General features: G+C 47.6%; 1 protein-coding gene across 1 annotated transcript; it reads left to right on the top strand.

The window, feature by feature from the left end:
• Positions 1–4,524: 4,524 nt before the first annotated feature.
• On the top strand, positions 4,525–15,811 carry selenot2 (selenoprotein T, 2). Its single transcript, XM_056273113.1, has 6 exons — positions 4,525–4,847; positions 5,317–5,427; positions 7,818–7,944; positions 10,880–10,967; positions 11,372–11,524; positions 12,591–15,811. The coding sequence occupies exons 1-5, from the start codon at positions 4,639–4,641 to the stop codon at positions 11,491–11,493; spliced, it is 657 nt and encodes a 218-aa protein (XP_056129088.1). The 5' UTR covers positions 4,525–4,638; the 3' UTR covers positions 11,494–11,524; positions 12,591–15,811.
• Positions 15,812–21,107: the final 5,296 nt, after the last annotated feature.

Here is a 21,107-nt window from a genome sequence, read left to right on the forward strand (position 1 = left end):
CGGAGAGGGGAGGATGAGGAGAAGTGGAGACGGGTCAGGATCAGTATGAAGACGGGTCAGGTTCAGTATGAAGATGGGTCAGGTTCAGTATGGGAGGATGAGGAGAAGTGGAGACGGGTTGGGTACAGTGTGAAGACGGGTCAGGTTCATTATGAAGACGGGTCAGGTACAGTGTGAAGACGGGTCAGGTTCAGTGTGAAGACGGGTCAGGTTCAGTATGAAGACGGGTACAGTATGGAGACGGGTCAGGTTCAGTATGAAGACGGGTCAGGTACAGTGTGAAGACAGGTCAGGTTTAGTATGAAGACGGGTACAGTATGGAGACGGGTCAGGTTCAGTATGGAGACGGGTCAGGTACAGTATGAAGACGGGTCAGGTTCAGTGTGAAGACGGGTCAGGTTCAGTGTGAAGACGGGTCAGGTTCAGTGTGAAGACGGGTCAGGTACAGTATGAAGACTGGTCAGGTACAGTATGAAGACGGGTCAGGTTCAGTGTGAAGACGGGTCAGGTTCAGTGTGAAGACGGGTCAGGTTCAGTATGGAGACGGGTCAGGTACAGTATGAAGACGGGTCAGGTTCAGTGTGAAGACGGGTCAGGTTCAGTGTGAAGACGGGGCAGGTACAGTGTGAAGACAGGTCAGGATCAGTATGGAGACGGGTCAGGTACAGTGTGAAGACGGGTCAGGTTCAGTATGAAAAAGGGGTCAGGTTCAGTGTGAAGACGGGTCAGGTACAGTATGAAGACGGGTCAGGTTCAGTGTGAAGACGGGTCAGGTTCAGTATGAAGACGGGTCAGGTTCAGTGTGAAGATGAGTCAGGTACAGTATGAAGACAGGTCAGGTTCAGTGTGAAGACGGGTCAGGTTCAGTGTGAAGACGGGTCAGGTTCAGTATGGGAGGATGAGGAGAAGTGAAGACGGGTCAGTTTCAGTGTGAAGACGGGTTAGGTTCAGTATGGAGACGGGTCAGGTTCAGTGTGAAGACGGGTCAGGTTCAGTATGGAGACGGGTCAGGTTCAGTGTGAAGACGGGTCAGGTTCAGTGTGAAGACGGGGCAGGTACAGTGTGAAGACGGGTCAGGTTCAGTATGAAGACGGGTCAGGTACAGTGTGAAGACAGGTCAGGTTCAGTATGGAGACGGGTCAGGTACAGTGTGAAGACGGGTCAGGTTCAGTATGAAGACGGGTCAGGTTCAGTGTGAAGACGAGTCAGGTACAGTATGAAGACAGGTCAGGTTCAGTGTTAAGACGGGTCAGGTTCAGTGTGAAGACGGGTCAGGTTCAGTATGGGAGGATGAGGAGAAGTGAAGACGGGTCAGTTTCAGTGTGAAGACGGGTCAGGTTCAGTATGGAGACGGGTCAGGTTCAGTGTGAAGACGGGTCAGGTTCAGTATGGAGACGGGTCAGGTTCAGTGTGAAGACGGGTCAGGTTCAGTATGGAGACGGGTCAGGTTCAGTGTGAAGACGGGTCAGGTTCAGTGTGAAGACTGGTCAGGTACAGTATGAAGACGGGTCAGGTTCAGTATGGAGACGGGTCAGGTACAGTATGAAGACGGGTCAGGTTCAGTATGGAGACGGGTCAGGTTCAGTGTGAAGACGGGTCAGGTTCAGTGTGAAGACGGGGCAGGTACAGTGTGAAGACGGGTCAGGTTCAGTATGAAGACGGGTCAGGTACAGTGTGAAGACAGGTCAGGTTCAGTATGGAGACGGGTCAGGTACAGTGTGAAGACGGGTCAGGTTCAGTATGAAGACGGGTCAGGTTCAGTGTGAAGACGAGTCAGGTACAGTATGAAGACAGGTCAGGTTCAGTGTTAAGACGGGTCAGGTTCAGTGTGAAGACGGGTCAGGTTCAGTATGGGAGGATGAGGAGAAGTGAAGACGGGTCAGTTTCAGTGTGAAGACGGGTCAGGTTCAGTATGGAGACGGGTCAGGTTCAGTGTGAAGACGGGTCAGGTTCAGTATGGAGACGGGTCAGGTTCAGTGTGAAGACGGGTCAGGTTCAGTATGGAGACGGGTCAGGTTCAGTGTGAAGACGGGTCAGGTTCAGTGTGAAGACTGGTCAGGTACAGTATGAAGACGGGTCAGGTTCAGTATGGAGACGGGTCAGGTACAGTATGAAGACGGGTCAGGTTCAGTATGGAGACGGGTCAGGTACAGTATGAAGATGGGTCAGGTTCAGTGTGAAGACGGGTCAGGTTCAGTGTGAAGACTGGTCAGGTACAGTATGGAGACGGGTCAGGTTCAGTGTGAAGACGGGTCAGGTTCAGTATGGAGACGGGTCAGGTACAGTATGAAGACGGGTCAGGTTCAGTGTGAAGACTGGTCAGGTTCAGTATGGAGACGGGTCAGGTTCAGTGTGAAGACGGGTCAGGTTCAGTATGAAGACGGGTCAGGTACAGTGTGAAGACGGGTCAGGTACAGTATGAAGACGGGTCAGGTTCAGTATGGAGACGGGTCAGGTACAGTATGAAGACGGGTCAGGTTCAGTGTGAAGACTGGTCAGGTTCAGTATGGAGACGGGTCAGGTTCAGTGTGAAGACGGGTCAGGTTCAGTATGAAGACGGGTCAGGTACAGTGTGAAGACGGGTCAGGTACAGTATGAAGACGGGTCAGGTTCAGTATGGAGACGGGTCAGGTACAGTATGAAGACGGGTCAGGTTCAGTGTGAAGACTGGTCAGGTTCAGTATGGAGACGGGTCAGGTTCAGTGTGAAGACGGGTCAGGTTCAGTATGAAGACGGGTCAGTAAACCACAAGTGTGTTTTACACCAATACTCACCCAACACGAATGCCCATCACATATCTGCAGAAACTAACTCCACAAATCTCTTCCTGAATGTGGATTATTCTACAAAACAAACTGTGCCCCCCCCCCACCAGGTCATGCCCATCCACCTACCCTCTAAACCCCCCCCACCCCACCCCCATCAGTGCTGGTCACTCATTGACAGACACCGGCTGTCGACATTTACACTGAAACGGCACCTGAATGGGCTGTGTTGTTAATTGTTTGTGCTTTTTCGTTTTGTTCTGTGGTATCGGTTTGTGGGAATGTTGGAAGTGTATTTTAACTTCTCCGTTGCACTGCTGTGGGCCGGGAGAAGCAGCACTTCCTTTTTATTTATGTGCGCCGGTACATGATGAAAATGACAATAAACTAAATCTTGAAAATCTATTATTAAATCTAATATCCTATCAAAATGACAGGCATGTGAGGGTTAATGGTGTTAATGTCTGTACCCCTGACCAAGACGACGGAAAGGAGATCTGGAGTTGGTCCGCGACCCTGCAGCGGCCCACCGCTCCTGTACTAAAGGAAGGGTTAAATGCAGAGAACACAGTCGTTGTAAGAACACAACACCAAAGTATCTTCCTTTCTTGAGGAAGTTAGTGACAGATTGTTCGTCGCTGGAGAAATTATGATTTCATAGTTTGCTTTGCATCAGTTGTTGGCAGGGAGAAACCAAGTAGAGGCCTCGGCTATTGCCTCTAGATTTCTCTGCATCCGTAGCGGGTAGTACTGGGGACTCATTCATTTTATTTCAGACACAGCCAGTTTAGTTTAAAGGAATTCCATCTACTGTGCAAAAAGGTGTCCAAAGTTTGGCTCATTGACTGAATTGTCGTAAGCTTGTGATCTTTTTTTTCAAATCTTTTTATTGATTTATGAACCAGTGTTGCACACGAAACACTGTTATACAAAATGTCCAATTGAACCGGTTTCATGCATGTTTAAACAGAACCTACTGTGGTGAGGTATACAAGCAGTAGGAAAAAAGCAGCAACGACAACAGTAATCAATCCCTATTCCAACTAATTCTCACCCAATCTTCATTTGCCCATTAGCCCCGTCATTCCTCCCAGCCAATCCCACCCACTTGTTGTAAGAGGGGAGGAAACACCACCAAGTGAAAGGCAAATAAGTACACTCATTATACCAGTTAACCCAATAACATTTCCCACCCAAATTCTTCCCACTGGCTATTAAAAAAAGGGGGGGGTCTAGTTGTCATCTGGGTGAATGGTAGCCGTCTTCAAATAATCGATAAAGGGCTCCCAGGTCATGTCGAAGGCTTTACTGGGGATTTTAAGTGAAAATCGTATTCTTCCAAGTTTGGCGTGAGATAGTATCTCCTTGTTTGGCGTGAGATAGTATCTGCCCGTTTGGCGTGAGATAGTATCTCCTCGTTTGGCGTGAGATAGTATCTGCTTGAGCCAGCTATTGTGTGTGTGGGGGGGAAGGGGGGGGCACGTTTCCGCTTAAATAAAATGAGGCGCCTCGCTACGAGAGCGGTGAAGGCCGAGACGCGCTTTCTATCACAGACAGATCGGTGCTGTGGATGGTGGGACTCCCTCCACATGGGGGCTGGAAGAGGGTCAGGCGTATTAATAAGGTTCCTACCAAATACTGCCCCAAGCGTGTTAAGCTTGTGACACCAGAACCTGTCAGGTTTGGACGGGACCCATGTGATTGGTTGAGAGGAGGAGGAAGGAGGCGGGACTTCCGTCCACACCGGGTTGGTGCACTAACTACCGGGTGCCTCCTGGCTAACGGCCGGAGACGTTTGCTAGCGGTTGCGGAGGAGCTTGCTCGCGGTACCAGCGTGTTCTCCGGGGACTCTGGTCCCGGTGGCCCGTTCGACATGGCCGAGTACACCCAGACGGGCATCCTGACGGCTCTGCTGCTGTTCACGGCGGTGACGGTCCGAGACATCTACATTGGCAGGAGGATGAGTCAAAGCCCGGCCTCGGAGAGCCTCGGCTCGGCCGCCGACGGCCTGCGGGACCCCGATACCCTGAAGGCGGCCAAACAAAGCATGTACCTCGGGCCCGTGCTTAAATTCCAGTACTGGTAAGCCGCCCGGACGTGCACGTAGCAACACAACACGTCCCGTTAAGACCAGAACTCTCATTAGCTTAGCCCGCTGTAACGAAGCGTTAGCTAGCCGTTAGCTAGCGGCTAGCTAGCGGCTAGCAGGCTAATCCCATTGGAGGCGTACGACTTTATGAAATCTCCAATCCCAGAAATACTTCGTAAATCTCTAGTACTTCATAATACTTAATAGGTAATTATACACGATAAACCCCTCAGTCCTAGCACATGTGGACACATGCCTCAGTCGGGTTGTTATGGTTTGGGTTTCGGATCAGGTCTGGTTGTGTCGTCATGGGTTGTCCGATAGAGAACGGGTCGCTTTCAAGAAACCTTGCTAGTGAAGTGTTCATATCTAGGGCTCCACCTTATAATGTAAGGACATATTCTCAACATAATCTGTGTGTGTGTGTGTGTGTGTGTGTGTGTGTGTGTGTGTGTGTGACAGCATCTCCTGAGGGTACAGCAAGGTGTTCCAGGAGTACTCCCGCTCCATCAGCCAGCTGTACCCGGACATCCGCATCGAGGGGGAGAACTACCCTCCGACACCCCTCAACAAGTGAGATCAGTTAACTCGTCTTTCCTTTTGACTCCAAACCTCCCTTACACACAACAGGCTTCCTGTGGTCCTAACCTCTTTTGGAGGTGGATTAGCTTCTCTTAACAATGGTTCTGTAAATGATACCCTCTCTAAAGACTAGGGATACGCATTTTACCTGAAGTGCCTGTTTGAGTACTTGCATGAAATTCGAAACAAGTACTCTGCACTTTAGGGGAATTTCACACTTGGTCCATTTCCGCCTCTCGAGTGGACTCGGACAATGACTCCGCATTTTTTTGTGCTAATGTGAACACACCAAATGAGCTCATAACTCTGAGAAGGAAAAAAAAAAACAAAACAGACCTAGACCTCGGTGGCACGGTGGCCCAGTAGTTAGCACTATTACCTTACAGTAAGAAGGTCCTGGGTTCGAACCCCAGGCCGTCCCAGGTCCTTTCTGGGTAGAGTTTGCATGTTCTTCTCGTGTCTGCTTGGGTTTCCTCCGGGTGCTCCGGTTTCCTCCCACCATCAAAAAGACATGCATGTTAGGGCTAATACCCCTGACCAAGGAAATGGAAAGAAGAACTGGAGTTGGTCCCCGGGAGCTGCAGCTGCCCACTGCTGCTATACAATAGGATGGGTTAAATGCAGAGAACAAAATTTAATTGTAACTGTACAATGACAAAATAAAGTGGCTTTCTTTCTTTTCTCCTCAGGCAGTGGTCTGAAAGCAGTACATTTGTGGCTCATGTGGTCCAGCTGATTTGGGCTTAGTTCCTTTTGCTATGCTTGTCTTGGTCCTCGAGGCTTTCCATAGATGAGTCACATTAATTCATGAAGCAATGAAAAACACAAACTAACAGTCATGGCTGTTGGGAAGCTCCTGGAACTGATAAACTGATGTGGACAGAGAAATTACCCCCTGCCCCCCCCCAGACATGTTGTGTCTCTTTTTCTGATTTTATGTCTGTCTTTCTTTTCCTCAATCCTTGAGGTTCTTACATGGATTTTATTACTGTTGACAGATACTGTGCCATTATGGCTTGTACAGCATTGATTCAACAATGATTTTTTTTAAAAAGTCAAGATTGGTGGACAAGAGCTACTTATAATCCAGAACAGTAAAAATCTGATTTGTAGTGAAACTGTTTTATGAACGCACAGTGGACTGAGGCCCTATCAGTGCTGAAGTGAACCACAAAGAGAACGGAGTCCTCTTTCAAGTGAACTTACGTGAACACCAAGAGAGCTGTGTCTCTTTTCAGTCGGTCCAGATTTTGATCCACGTAAATAGAACTTGAGTTTGGTTCATTTAAAATGGGCCAAATGTGAAATAAATGTGTAGCTATACTCAACGCTGGTAAGTCTTTCTATTTTACTAACCGTGAAAGGCAGAGGTTTTTCCATTTCATAAATCCACAACATAAACATATTCAAATAAAATTAGGTTAATCATCATTATGGGACATTTAACAAAATGAAACTAAAAGAAAGATGGCCAATACAGGCAACGTGCCGTGCTCTCTTACTACACGTCTCTGCTCTGCCCGTGATAACATTATACTCTGGCTCCATAAAGTCCACCAGATTGCAAAAACCCTTTCCCTCCATGACAGTCGGAGAAAACATGTATTGGGTTTCCGTTTCAGCTATTAGCTGGGTAATCTCCGGTCTCAGGGGGCCTGTTGCAGCACCAGACGGTGCTGGTAAACATGACGTGATATTGCTTTTCGCTGTCCTGTGTTTTGTCTTTATGCTTGACTCGCATAGAAAGCTGAAAGTGTAGCTTCCTTCACTAAACGGAATCCACCAGTTTGTTTGAAATGTCTCCGCACTTCACTCCACATGGTGGCTGCTGCTGTGTGCGAGTGGCGTGACATGGAGGAACCGTAGTGGCTAATAGTCTTGGTAAAAATAGTTTAACATTTAACAGTTGTGTATATAGAAATGTTTTATTAGTATCATATATGTATTGATATTTAAACAATTTAATCAGTTCAGTCGGGATGTCACAGTACTGTACAAGCGCTCATGTCCATTCCCACTAAGGACGTCTGTAATTTGATGTCTGTAGATGTCAAATGCTGTGGTTTTGTCCTGAAAGCTTGACTGTCTATTGCAAAGCAGTTATTAATTCGCTTAGTGGCTATGTTCTAGTACAGCGGATCTCCATCCGGACCTCGGGTACCAGTACTGGTGGTTTTCTATTCCACCAGGTAATTCATTGCATTCACCTGTTTTTCCAGTTATTCAGCCTCCAGTCAGGAAGGTTTTACACTTGGAACAACAGGGGAAGCTGTGTCCGCTCTCTCTTCACTGTCCAAAGTCAGAAATGAGAACAACAAATGCAGTCATCTGTCAGCAAATGAAGGAAGAATCTTAAACTCTTCTCCCCTGCATCTCTCCAGGTATATAGGTAACTTCTTCTCCTATTTCAAGCTGCTTGCCATCACTCTGATTGTGAGTGGACAGAACCCATTTCCCCTGCTGGGCGTGGCTACACCACGGGCCTGGACCTGGAGCCAGGAGAACAAGGTGATGTGTGTACTTGGCTACTAAACTAACCAGAATCAGAATCTGTTTAATTATCCAGTATGTTTTCACACAACAGGAATCTGTTTGGATGAGTTTCTCACTGATTTATTAGTGGTTCTGGAATGAAGCCTTATGCAGCACCATATTGAATGAAAGCCCAATATATCCATCCATCCATTATCAAAGACGCTTATCCTGCTGTCTGGGTCGCAGGGATGTTGGGGCCTATCCCAGCAGTCATTGGGCGGCAGGCAGGGAGACACCCTGGACAGACTGCCAGGCCATCACAGCCTAATATGTAATGCAATAAAATATATTGTGTTGTATTTGGACCATAGATCATACTTAACTAATTTCTTCAAGATAAATGTTCGTTGACATAGAAAGGAAGAGAAATCAACCATTTTTAATACTGACAAAATTAGTAGATGCAACCCTACCATGCTAGTGATGATTATGGTCAATATAAACCTGGACCTAACAGATTCTGCTTGTTAACATTTTCTTCATACTTCTGTCAGTATTATGACAACTCTGTACATTTTAATTTGTGTGAATTGGAAGCCACCCCTGTTGCAGTATGGCTAAAAGGCTGAACCAATATTGATATTAGGGCTGGACGCTACTACTATTGCTACTACTTTCGGGTGCTCCTGTTAAAGGTCGCCACAGCGGATCATCCGTTTCCATTTCTTCCTGTCTTCTGTGTCTTCCTCTGTCACACCAGCCACCTGCATGTCCTCCCTCACCACATCCATAAACCTCCTCTTTGGCCTTCCTCTTCTCCTCTTCCCTGGCAGCTCCATATTCAGCATCCTTCTCCCAATATACCCAGCATCTCTCCTCCACACATGTCCAAACCATCTCCATCTTGCCTCTCTTGCTTTGTCTCCAAAGCGTCCAACCTGAGCTGTCCCTCTAATGTAATCGTTCCTAATCCTGTCCTTCTTCGTCACTCCCAATGAAAATTTTAGCATCTTCAGCTCTGCCACCTCCAGCTCCGCCTCTGCCCAGAAATTAGGGCTGGACAATAACTCAGTATTATATCAGAATTAAATTTGGGCATTATCATTCAGGGATTCCACACATCCTGAAAAATTTGAAAATTTATGGGCTAGTTCTTAAGTCACGGAAAACACCAGGAAAATTATAAAATATCCTGTAAATATTATCTTAGTAAGTTTAAAATCACATGTCTACCTCTTGAGATGGGATGTTTTATGGTGTAATTTTTTTTCCTTGAGTAATTTTTAGCTAAGATCGCATATTTTAACCATAGCTCTGATGATGGTTGCCAAAACTGAAATGTTTGTTCAACCTCAAAAGTGAAAAGGTGCAAAAGGCAAAAGTGCTGGTCATCAGAGATGAGAAACCTCTTGAAAAATTTGAGTGGTTACTAAACAACACAACAGAGTTCAACACACCAATCAATAAAACAAGCAAAGTAAAACATTATACACAACCATGACAAGACCAGACAGTAGTATTTCATCTCCGGCAGGAGACATTGATGATCAGTGAACAGCAAGGATTAGAGAACATGAAAAAAAGGAATTAAAGATGTTCAGATATTCCGAACACAAATCACAGGATATGGAAAGTAATCTCTTCAACAACTGGCTATACTACACTGATGATGAGTTTAATATGATGGTCAACTCTGATCATAAAATTTCAATTATCCACATTAACAGCAGACGCCTATATGCCAAATTCCAAAACATCAAAGAATATCTAAGTCACTTCAAGAATCCATTCAGCATAATGGCTATATCTGAAGCATGGTTTAGACCTGAGAATGGTGTTGACTTTGAGTTAGCCAGATGCGAATTGTCTTGTAAGAACAAGAGGAACAAAAATGGGAGGGATGCTTTGTATTTGAGCAGCAGCCTCAATTACAAGGTGGTAGAAGTTACGTCAACACCTGTTGATGATGTGCTGGAATGTATCACAATTGAAATCTGTATGGGGTAAAAAAAGAAGAATGTAACAGTAAGTTGAGTATACAGATCACCAGGATCAAATATTGAAATATTTAAGGACTGGAGAGAAGAAACGTATTCAAAACATAGACCTGTCAAATCCAAATAAATTTCCAAATCCAAATCCAGAAGGGTACCAGCAAGAGTTAGAGGGAAGGTTTACAAGATGGTGGTGAGACCAGCTATGTTATATGTTTTGGAGACGGTGGCACTGATGAAAAGACAGGAGGTGGAGCTGGAGGTGGCAGAGTTGAAGATGCTAAGATTTTCATTGGGAGTGACGAAGAAGGACAGGATTAGGAAGGAGTATATTAGAGGGACAGCTCAGGGTGGACGGTTTGGAGACAAGCAAGAGAGGCAAGATGGAGATGGTTTGGACATGTGTGGAGGAGAGATGCTGGGTATATTGGGAGAAGGATGCTGAATATGGAGCTGCCAGGGAAGAGGAGAAGAGGAAGGCCAAAGAGGAGGTTTATGGATGTGGTGAGGGAGGACATGCAGGTGGCTGGTGTGACAGAGGAAGATGGAGAGGACAGGAGGAGATGGAAACAGATGATCCGCTGTGGCGACTCCTAACGGGAGCAGCCGAAAGTAGTAGAAGTAGTAATAGTAGTGGTAGTAGTAGTAGAGGACCAAAACAACTCTCTCTGTATTAGAAGTTACTATGTATTAAAATTTAAATGAAGGACAAGGTGTCTGAACCTTTTGAGGAAATGAAAGGGAATGGTGCGTGCAAAAGAGATATTTAAAGATTGAATTTTCATTTCCTGTCTCAAATAGTTTTTTTACTTTCAGTGTTTTATGGCAGTTTCTTGAAAAACAAATAACACAAAATAAAACATGTAAATTTTTGAATGATGAAAACAAAGATGTTGGTAGTGACTTTTGGACCCGTGTTTGTGTGTGATTTTTTTTTTTTCTCATGTTGTGTTTTTGTGTATTCTGTGTTACAGATCTTCTCGTGCCTGATGGCATTCTTCCTCAGTAACATGCTGGAGACCCACTTCCTGTCCACTGGAGCATTTGAGATCATGCTCAACGGTGAGTCCAAAGCCAAGGCTGGTTTATAGTATGAATCCCAAAGCTCTTGGATTCATTTAGAGTCTCCAGTAATCCTCTAGTGTGGGATGGACAGACCTGATTAAAAAAACAAAACAACTCTCTTGTTCTCCTAATCCAGTTCAAGGGGGATTTTGTACATGGTAGGAAGATATACTGGATAGGATAGCCCATCACAGGGAACACCAGAAACATGATCGCTGACACTTGCATCTGTTGGCAGTTTGGAGTCACCTGTTAAAATAATCAGCATTTCTTTGAACTATGGGAAGAAATTCGCACAAAAACAGGGAGAAGATGCAACACCCACAAAGAATGGAGAAATCCCCCCTTCTGTTTAGCAGCAGCACTAACCACTAAGACAGTGCCTCCTTTCTCTCCTCTAGATGTCCCCATCTGGTCCAAACTTCAGTCGGGCTACGTTCCCAACATCCAGGAGCTCTTCCAGATCCTTGACAACCACATGAAGATGAACCAGGTGGACCAGATGGTGTTCCCTTCCTCGTAGTGCTGCTGACAATCGGGCTCAAGACAAGCAGGTAGAACTATATTGCTGCTGTCAAGGTTTTTCTGGGGAGTTTTTCCTTGTCCAAATCAAGGCTCTAAAAGATATGGGCTATTGTACATTGATTGTAAAGCCCCCTGGGACTCAGTTGTGATTTAGGACTATAGAAATAAACTACTGATAAAAAATGATATAGTATTTTTCAAGCGGATGAAAAGCTTACTAGGATTTTTTTTTTCCTCTGGAAATGAGTTCAATGACATATTTGTTTGACTTAAAGTTGAGTGGGTTTGTGGCGGTGGGAGGTTTTCCTGTTGGTGTACTGCTATCACTTGCTGATCGCCAACCAGCCCCAGTGTAAAAAGAGTTGGTGTCACTGCAGCAGCTGGTATCAACTAACAACTTGACCTCGGGTCTTATAAAATCTTTTCTAAATGTTGAATTATGTTCTGAAAACTTCGAATGGGATAACACAATGAGGCAAATGCAGATATCACCAGTGTTGGGCTTGTAGCTTTAAGATGGCAAGAATGCAATTCACAACAAAGAAGGCCAATCTCGTTACCTCCGGCTTGGTCGGGCATCCCTACAGACACAATTGTCCGAGTCTGCGGGTGGGAAGCCGGATGTGGGTATGTGTCCTGGTTGCTGCATTAGTGCCTCCTCTGGCCTTTCGGGGCGCCTGTTTGGGGGGGAGGGGGCATTGGGGGGAATAGCGTGATCCTCCCATGCGCTACGTCCCCCTGGTGAAACTCCTCACTGTCAGGTGAAAAGCGGCTGGCGACTCCACATGTATTGGAGGAGGCATGTGGTAGTCTGCAGCCCTCCCCGGATCAGCAGAGGGGGTGGAACAGCGACCGAGATGGACTCGGAAGACTGGGGTAATTGGCCGGATACAGCTGGGGAGAAAAACGGGGGGGGGGGCATTTTCCCTCATCGTGATGAAGGGCGGTAATGTTATTAAGACAGACCATTCATTCTCTGGTGTGTTTGTGTGTCTGGTCATGTCGTCACAACAGATTTCAGAGCTCTTGGGGTAATAATTTATTTATTTATTTAATGTTTTGGGTAACATTTTGCTTTGTGACCTCTCTTTTTAGGTGTGCTGTGTTCTGGTGTCCTGGCTCAGTGAGACCACCTTGTCTGCTGGCGCTAATGAAGGCCTGGCCTCAAAGCAGTCCTCTGTCTGGCCTGGCTGGATGTCCACTGCCACAAAACAAGTGCTCCTTCTGCCCGGGTTTACACCGCTGCCACAGCCACCGTTGTCTTTGAATATAAGCTCTTAAATCCGCCTGTCCTTATCCTTGACAGAACCGGGTGAAGTTTCCTGGTTCTGTCAAACTCATGTGCTGTCACTACAGTTGAAGTTGGGTTTTCCACAGAACTGTGGTAAACAGACGATATAAGTAGACGAGCGGTTGTCTTGAATCCATTTTGACCAACTTTTTACCATTATTTTATAGTTTTGCCCTTAATTACCCATATTTCTTTTGCCTCCGTTCCTAACCCGTCTGGCTCGCCTGCACTGCCTCCACATATGACCTGTGCTCAACATCAGTTTGATCCCAAAGTACTCATAATCCCTTGGCGGCACGGTGGCGCAGTGGTTAGCACTGTCGCCTCACAGGAAAAAGGTCCGGGTTTGAACCCCAGGGTTGTCCAACATTGGGGGGGGGGGGGGGTCATCCCAGGTCGTCCTCTGTGTGGAGTTGGCATGTTCTCCCCATGTCTGCGGTGGGTTTTCTCCGGGTGCTCCGGTTTACCCCACCATCTAAAGGACATGCATGTTAGGGTTAATACTCCTGCCTGTGCCCCTGGCCGAGGCATGGCAAGAAGAACTGGAGTTGGTCCCCGGGTGCTGCACGGCGGCTGCCCACTGCTCCTAGCTACACAGCTGGGATGGTTAACTGCAGAGCGTAATTTCCCTACAGGGATCATTAAAGTATATCAAAATTAAAAAAAAACTAATTCAGTAAGGTGTATTTAGATTGAATATTCATCTCAGTTTTGTTGTATTAAGGCATGTTTGCGTTTCCTCCGGGGGCTCCGGTTTCCTCCCACAGTCCAAAGACATGTAGGTCAGGTGACTCACCCGTATAAATTGTCCCTAGGTGTGACTGTGTGTGTGTCTGTGTGTGTGTGTGTGTGTGCACCCCCACCCTGTGATGGCCTGACGGTCTGTCCAGGGTGTCTCCCCGTCTGCCGCCCAGTGACTGCCGGGACAGGCTCCAGCATCCCCGCAGCCCTGAGAGCAGGATAAGTGGTTTGGATAATGGATGGATGGATGAGTTCAGCCTAGTGTCCACAGGTACTCTACGGACGGACGGGTGTGCATGCTAGAAATCGAGCGCTCCATTTGAAATCCTGGCTTAAATAAGATAACTACACCCACTGGTAAAAGTTATTTATGTATGTTGCTACTGTATTATTTATCTCTGTTCAAGAGATTTTCTTGCACTGCTGTTGTACACAAAGGTCCTCGGTACCGGGTAGAGCCATGAGTAGATTGGCCTTGCTGTGATGATGAAGAGGAACAAAACATGCGCGCATCCAGAAAACATTATCGAGGTGCAAGACAACAATCACAAAACTAACTAGAGGTCAAAACGTTGCCGAGTAAATGATAGTTTTTGGGAGCGTTTCGGTGTATTTCAGTGTGCAGACCTTAATCCTTTATTCTTGTTGTGACGATGAACATCATGAAGATCACATGACCACTAATTTGACATTAATGCTGTCATGTTCGTAGTAAGGTTGTTTTTTTTTTTACTGTTAATGAGACTCCAGGCTCCTCTTCCATCTGCCCCACATGTTCCTCTGATTATGTCCCCGCACCGTAATTCAATTCTGGTTCCCCCAAACGCCCCCCTGTAGCCATGCCTACCGGGCGGGAGTGCCGAGGCGGAGCGGACTCGTGTCGTCTGTGTACTGCTACGTTTCTGTATTCCGGCCTTCATTCTCCCGCCAGGAAAAAAAACATCCGAGAGGGAAGTCTTAAAACCAGACAAACCCTCCTAGATCAACGGGCATGAATTTACAACCGAATGGAGAATTCAGATCAAATCTGGTTTGACTCTGTTAGGACTGACGGTACAGCACAACCCTCACCTATGGTCAGGAGCTTTGGGTAGTGACCGGAAGGGTGAGATGGCGGTTACAAGCGGCTGAAATGAGTTTCCTCCGTAGGGAGTCAGGGCTCAGCCTTAGAGATAGGGTGAGGAGCTCGGACATCCGGAGGGAGCTCGGAGTAGAGCCGCTGCTCCTTCGCATCGAAAGGAGCCAGTTGAGGTGGTTCGGGCATCTGATCAGGACGCCTCCTGGGCACCTTCCTTTGGAGGTTTTCTGGGCACGTCCAACTGGGAGGAGACCCCGGGGTAGACCCAGAACTCGCTGGAGGGACTACATGTCCAGTCTGGCCTGGGAACGTCTTGGGATCCCCCAGGAGGAGCTGGAGGGTGTTGCTGGGGAGAGGGATGTCTGGAGTGTCCTACTTAGCTTGCTGCCACCCCGACCCGACCCCGGAGAAGCGGCTGATGATGAATGAATGGTACAGTACCCCTCTTCTCTCAGACCGCAGGGCTGTTTTGCTTTTATTTGTTGGTCGGAGTATTGGGTCATTCATCAGGAGGGTCGCCGGGCTACAGGAATGTCGGGACGACGAGTGGCGAGTCCGAACTCTGAAGCGATGCTTCCTCTCGGTTTCACCTCGGGTGCTTCTTCATGACCAGGTTCAAGTGAAAGCTAGTGAGGTGAAGCACAGAGGAAGCCTCCATCCCATGCAGGAGTTCCTTCATTTTTATCCGCTGACTCGCTGCAGGGACCTAATCCCGCTGACCAGAGACCCGTCACTGGACCTTTAGGAGGGACAGGCCCAGTCTAGTTTTCAGAGTAATACGCCCAAAATGTTGTTTTTCAGATAAAGACGCCTCTGTTGTATCGGTATACTTATTTAATAGCTGTGTGACTTAGGTTTAAACTGGAAGACTGGGAATAATAATGGTGTTTTTAGATATATTAACTGGCGGTGGTGTATGCTGTTCATCTTTACGTCCCGTGTGGAAGGACAGATCGTGTGACGTGAGCTGAATTTGTTGATGGTTGTGACGCTCCGGGAAGGGCTTTATTCCCCTTCCAGTATCTGTGATGTGGCCCATGTCGGATACTACACATACGGCTGATGCTACGTTAGCTTCAAGCACGCCCCGTAGCAAACGGTAAAGCTCCCCTGTGCCTGTGTGGGGTTTTGTAACGATTGAATATGATTGTGGAGAGGTAGAACATGTCTTCTACCTTGTCTTAATAAATCCTTCTGCTTGAGTCGAGAAAATGCTGCTTTTCTTTCTGTTTTTGTAGAATTCCGGGAGAGGACAGACGAGTTGATTTGCCGAATGTTTATTAACCCGCTTCCGGTTATTGATTACAGGCCTATTAATAAGATGTCAAGTCGATTTTATTTGTGTAGCCCAATATCACAAGTTACAAATCTGTCTCAGTGGGCTTTACAGCAACACAACATCCTGTCCTTAGACTCTCGCATCGGATAAGGAACAACTCCCTTTTAACAGGGAGAAAAAGTAGGAAGAAAGCTCAGGGAGAGCACCAGAGGAGGAGGATCTCTCCCCCAAGACGCACAACGTGACATGATGTTGTGTTTACACAGTTTACACAATGCAACACTGAAAGAGGATAACACAGTTATAAAATATATGAATATGGGGTGGCGCAGTGGTTACCTCACAGCAAGAAGGTCCTGGGTTCGAGCCCCGGGGTAGTCCGACCTTGGGGGTCGTCCCGGGTCATCCTCTGTGTGGAGTTTGTATGTTCTCCCCGTGTCTGTGTGGGTTTCCTCCAGGGGGCTCCGGTTTCCTCCCACAGTCCAAACACATGGAGGTCAGGTGACTCACCCGTACTACATTGTCCCTAGGTGTGTGTGTGTGTGTGTGTGTGTTTCCCCCATTGACTGCTGGGATAAGTTCCAGCATCCCCGTGACCCTGAGAGCAGGATAAGGGGTTCAGATAATGGATGGATGAAGAATACGATGAGGAGGATGCCAAGTACTGTCCAGACGCCATCGGAAGACCCGGACCACCATCACCGGGTGGGGTGGGGGGTGGGGTGATGTCTGATAAGATGTGTATTGTAGTTCATTACATCTAAAAAGGCCCTGGAAGTGAATCCCCTTTAAAGACGTCTGACATGGGAAACACTGCTGGGCCCTGCTACCCAGGCTGCTCAGTGGTAAAACAGCTTGAGTTTAATAGGAACCAGCATTTGTGTGTGTGTACACACACATGTTAAGGTGAAGTATACTATCTGACGTGCACAGTGGATGATGAGATCCAACACCGCTTCAAACAAGCCTCAACATCTTGTGGTCGTCTACGGAGAAAGGTTTTTCAGAACAGCGACCTCGGTCTCCACACCACGGTGCTGGTTTACAGAGCAGTGTTTATCTCCACACTATGGATGTGAGGCAGGACCATCTACAGCCACCACCTCAGGAGCCTGGAGGCCTTCCATGTGAGACGTCTCCAGAGGATCCTGGGCAGGACTTGGGAGGACAGAGGGCCACACACAGAGGTGTTGGAGCAGCAGGCAGCTGCAGCGTGGAGTCTACCCTAAACCCCCATCAGCTCAGGTGACCTGCCCAGCCAACGACTCCCACGTCAAGTCCTCCACGGCCGACTACACCCTGGTCAACGCACTGCTGGTGGGCAGAAGAAGCGGTTCAAAGACCAAATGAAGACCACGCTGAAGAGATGCCAGATCAGCCCCTCTTCTTTGGAGGAACTTGCCTCCTGCCGCACCACCTGGCGCTCTCACGTCTCACAGGGAGTGAAGTATATGGAAAACCTGCGTACACAACACCGTGTAGCAAAGTGTGTGAAGAGGCATGCTGCCCCCCCCCCCCAGCACCACTTTTACATGCCCGGTCTGCAACCGCAACTGTACATCCAGGATCGGACTATTCAGCTCCAAAGGACTCACAAATAGAAGATGGTCGTCATCACATATAATGGACAACCAGCAAGTGTGTATGTGTGTGTGTGTGTGTGTGTGACGGCATGGCTGCTTGTCCAGGGTGTGTCCCCGCGTGCCCCCCAATGACTGCTGGGATAGGCTCCAGCGACCCTGAGAGCAGGATGGGCGGTTCGGGTAATGGATGGATGGATAGTGCTTGCATAAGTATTCAACCCCTTGTCCTCTGAAAGCTGCGAGTTTACACAAATGACAGATTATTCCTGAAACAAACTCCGTTTAACACAATTGGATGTAACTGGTGTAAGATATTAAAGTAACGGTCTGGTTGATGGGTGTAAAAATCACTCTGTGTAAAGTTCATTAGCCGGGCATGAACTCCATCAGAAAATGAAGGTAAAGGAGCATCATACTGAAGTAAGAGACAAAGTGATTATTGATCCAACTCCTTTGGATAACCATGACCTGGATGAATGAGAACATTCACAGAGGCAAAGCGATTAAAACGCAGAAGGCGGGAAAGGGACACAAAACCATATCCAAGTGTTTGGAGGTCCCACAGAACACAGTTGGATCCAGTGTCAGAAAGTGGAAGCTGTATCGCACCACCCAGACGCTTGGTAGGACGGGCCGTCCCTCAAAGCTCAGGGTCCGAGCAAGCAAGACGTGGGCTGGTGAGGAAAGCCACAGGTGATCCTGCAGCCCCTCTGAAGGAGCTCCAGAGACCAGTGGCTGGAACTGGAGTAAATGAGCATGAGTCAACCATATCACGGGCTCTCCATAAATCTGGCCTGTAGGGAGGGCGGCAAGAAAGAACTATGCATATAAAAGCACGCTTGGAGTTTGCTACCAAGCGTGAGAGAGACCAAGGTGGAGTGTGGGTAAAAGTTTTGTGGTCAGATGAGACGAAAGTTGAGCTTTTTGGCTAAAACTCAAATCGTGGTGTGTGGTGCAAACCTAACACTGCTCATGTCCTGAAAAACCCCCTCCCTACAGTGAAGCATGGCGGCGGCGGCGGCATAATGCTCTGGGGCTGCTCTTCATCTGCAGACACTGGGAACCTCGTTCACGTTGAGGGCAGAACGGACGGAGCTAAATGCAGGGAAACATTGGAAGAAAACCTGTTGCAGTCTGAGACTTCCACGCCACGAACCGCGTTATTCACTGACCCCCTCTCTGCTGCTGTCAGTCAGCGGCCCCCCACAGGGGCAGCTTGAACTTTGTGAACTACAGTCAGACCCCCTCTTCCAAGCAAAGCGCAATGAGAGAGGGATTTCATGTTGGAGACCACTACCCGAGTGCCGCTTTCCCCTCCTCAGGGATTTTGCACTCTCCGTGGCCAGCATGTTTGGGAGCACTTAGATCTGCGACAGCAGCTTCTCAACAATGAAGCACATCAAGTCAAAAGAGAGAAACAGGCCGACAGGGGAAACTGGTCCAGCTCCTGCAGATTGGATACACAAACAAGGACACTGTCATTCAGTCTATTGTACGGCAGCAGGAGAGGCCACAAGTATCTCACGAAGACAGAACTTTGTACTGATCCACCTGTGGCTGAGTTTCAGTGGCTTCATCTGTGTATGAATATGTGTGACAGTGGCGGCTGATGCTAAAAATGTTGGGGGGGGGGGCGCAATGTACCTTGGTGCAGCACACCTGACAGCTGCTTTAATGCCTCCACAGTCAGAGTCATTAAGAAGGACCATGTAGCCTATAGATTTGATCAGGGCTCGTAGACGGCTGATGATTGACAGTCGAGACAGGGCGTCGTGGGTGTGAACACGATTGACAGCCACGAGAATTGTCCAGTAGATCCAATCCAAAAGTGGGCGTGTCTGGGGCGCACTTCATGGAAAATCTGAAGAAACCAATCAGACAGCAGCCTCGGGTCACCTGCTCGCCACAAGTTTGAGGGTTTACATAAGGTATCGTTTGGCCGGTGCCCCTCACCCAGGAAGTATATGTATTCAGACAGGAAGTATATTGTAGCGAATTAGGGGGGCAGCCGCAGGAACCGTCGCCACAGCCGGGACGCGAACCCGTATCCCCCGCACCGCGGACGGCAACGTTAACCAGTCGACTAAAGGGTCCGACCAGTTAGCCAAGGGCTGACGTGTGTACTTATCCATACACGTTACAATATGTATTCAGACAGAAATCAACCAAATACCATTTGGAACCAATATTTAATGGCTGCTGACAGGCTGAAAACACTTTTATGTCATGATTATTTGCATTATACAACTGAATTTAACATGTTTAACAGATTTTCATCTCTTGATATTTGAAGGGGGCGGCGTCCCAGCGCCCTGTACTGGCCAGCCGCCATGTAGCCAAACCAAATTTCTTATTTTATTATTATATATACTACTTTCAGCTGCTCCCGTTAGGGGGCGCCACAGCGGATCATCCGTTTCCATCTCTTCCTGTTCTCTGCATCCTCCTCTGTCACACCAGCCACCTGCATGTCCTCCCTCACCACATCCATAAACCTCCTCTTTGGCCTTCCTCTTCTCCTCTTCCCTGGCAGCTCCATATTCAGCATCCTTCTCCCAGTATACCCAGCATCTCTCCTCCACACATGTCCACACCATCTCCATCTTGTCTCTCTTGCTTTGTCTCCAAACCGTCCAACCTGAGCTGTCCCTCTAATATACTCGTTCCTAATCCTGTCCTTCTTCATCACTCCCAGGGAAAATCTTATCATCTTCATCTCCACCACCTCCAGCTCCACCTCCTGTCTTTTCATCAGTGCCACTGTCTCCACACCATATAACATAGCTGGTCTCACCACCATCTTGTAAACCTTCCCTTTAACTCTTGCTGGTACCCTTCTGTCACACATCACTCCTGACACTCTTCTCCACCCACTCCACCCTGCCTGCACTCTCTTCTTCACCTCTCTTCTGCACTCCCCGTTACTTTGGACAGTTGACCCCAAGTATTTAAACTCAAATGCCTTTGTCACCTCCACTCCTTGCATCCTCACCGTTCCACTGTCCTCCCTCTCATCCACGCATAGGTATTCCGTCTTGCTCACACTGACTTTCATTCCTCTTCTCTCCAGTGCATACCTCCACCTCTCCAGGCTCTCCTCCACCAACTCATTTGCAACCATGGCCATGTCATTAACAGTTGAATTATTACTGGTCAGGAAATGGTTAGGGTATCCACATGTCTTCAGTCTGCAGACCTACAGGCCCGGAGATGCTCAGGACAGAATCAGAAAATGAGGTGGAACCAGAATCATATAACCAAGTCTTTATTTCTTATCATTCTGATCTCAGATTGAGACTGGCCTACATGTGCCTTTACAGAAGAACCCGTTCTAATTCTGACATTATGCCGATTTCCCTTAAACCGCTAAGGAAGAAAGTAAATCTTAATTCATACAGCGCCTTTCTAAACCAAACTTACAAAGTGATTCACAACAAAAGTACAGCAAAATAACAAACAGTAAACGGAGTAAAAGAGCAAAGAAGACCTTCACAAGAAACGCCAAGCTCAGAAAATAAACCAGGAAATGAAAATAGGTCATTAAATTACCAAGCTAGGGTAGGAAGATGGGTTTTTAAGATGCTGTTTAAAATGTTCAACTGAGTTGGCAAATCTGATGGAGGGGGAAGACCAGGGAGCC

This window comes from Lampris incognitus, chromosome 1 (assembly GCF_029633865.1).
Source record: "Lampris incognitus isolate fLamInc1 chromosome 1, fLamInc1.hap2, whole genome shotgun sequence".
Lineage (NCBI taxonomy): Eukaryota > Metazoa > Chordata > Actinopteri > Lampriformes > Lampridae > Lampris > Lampris incognitus.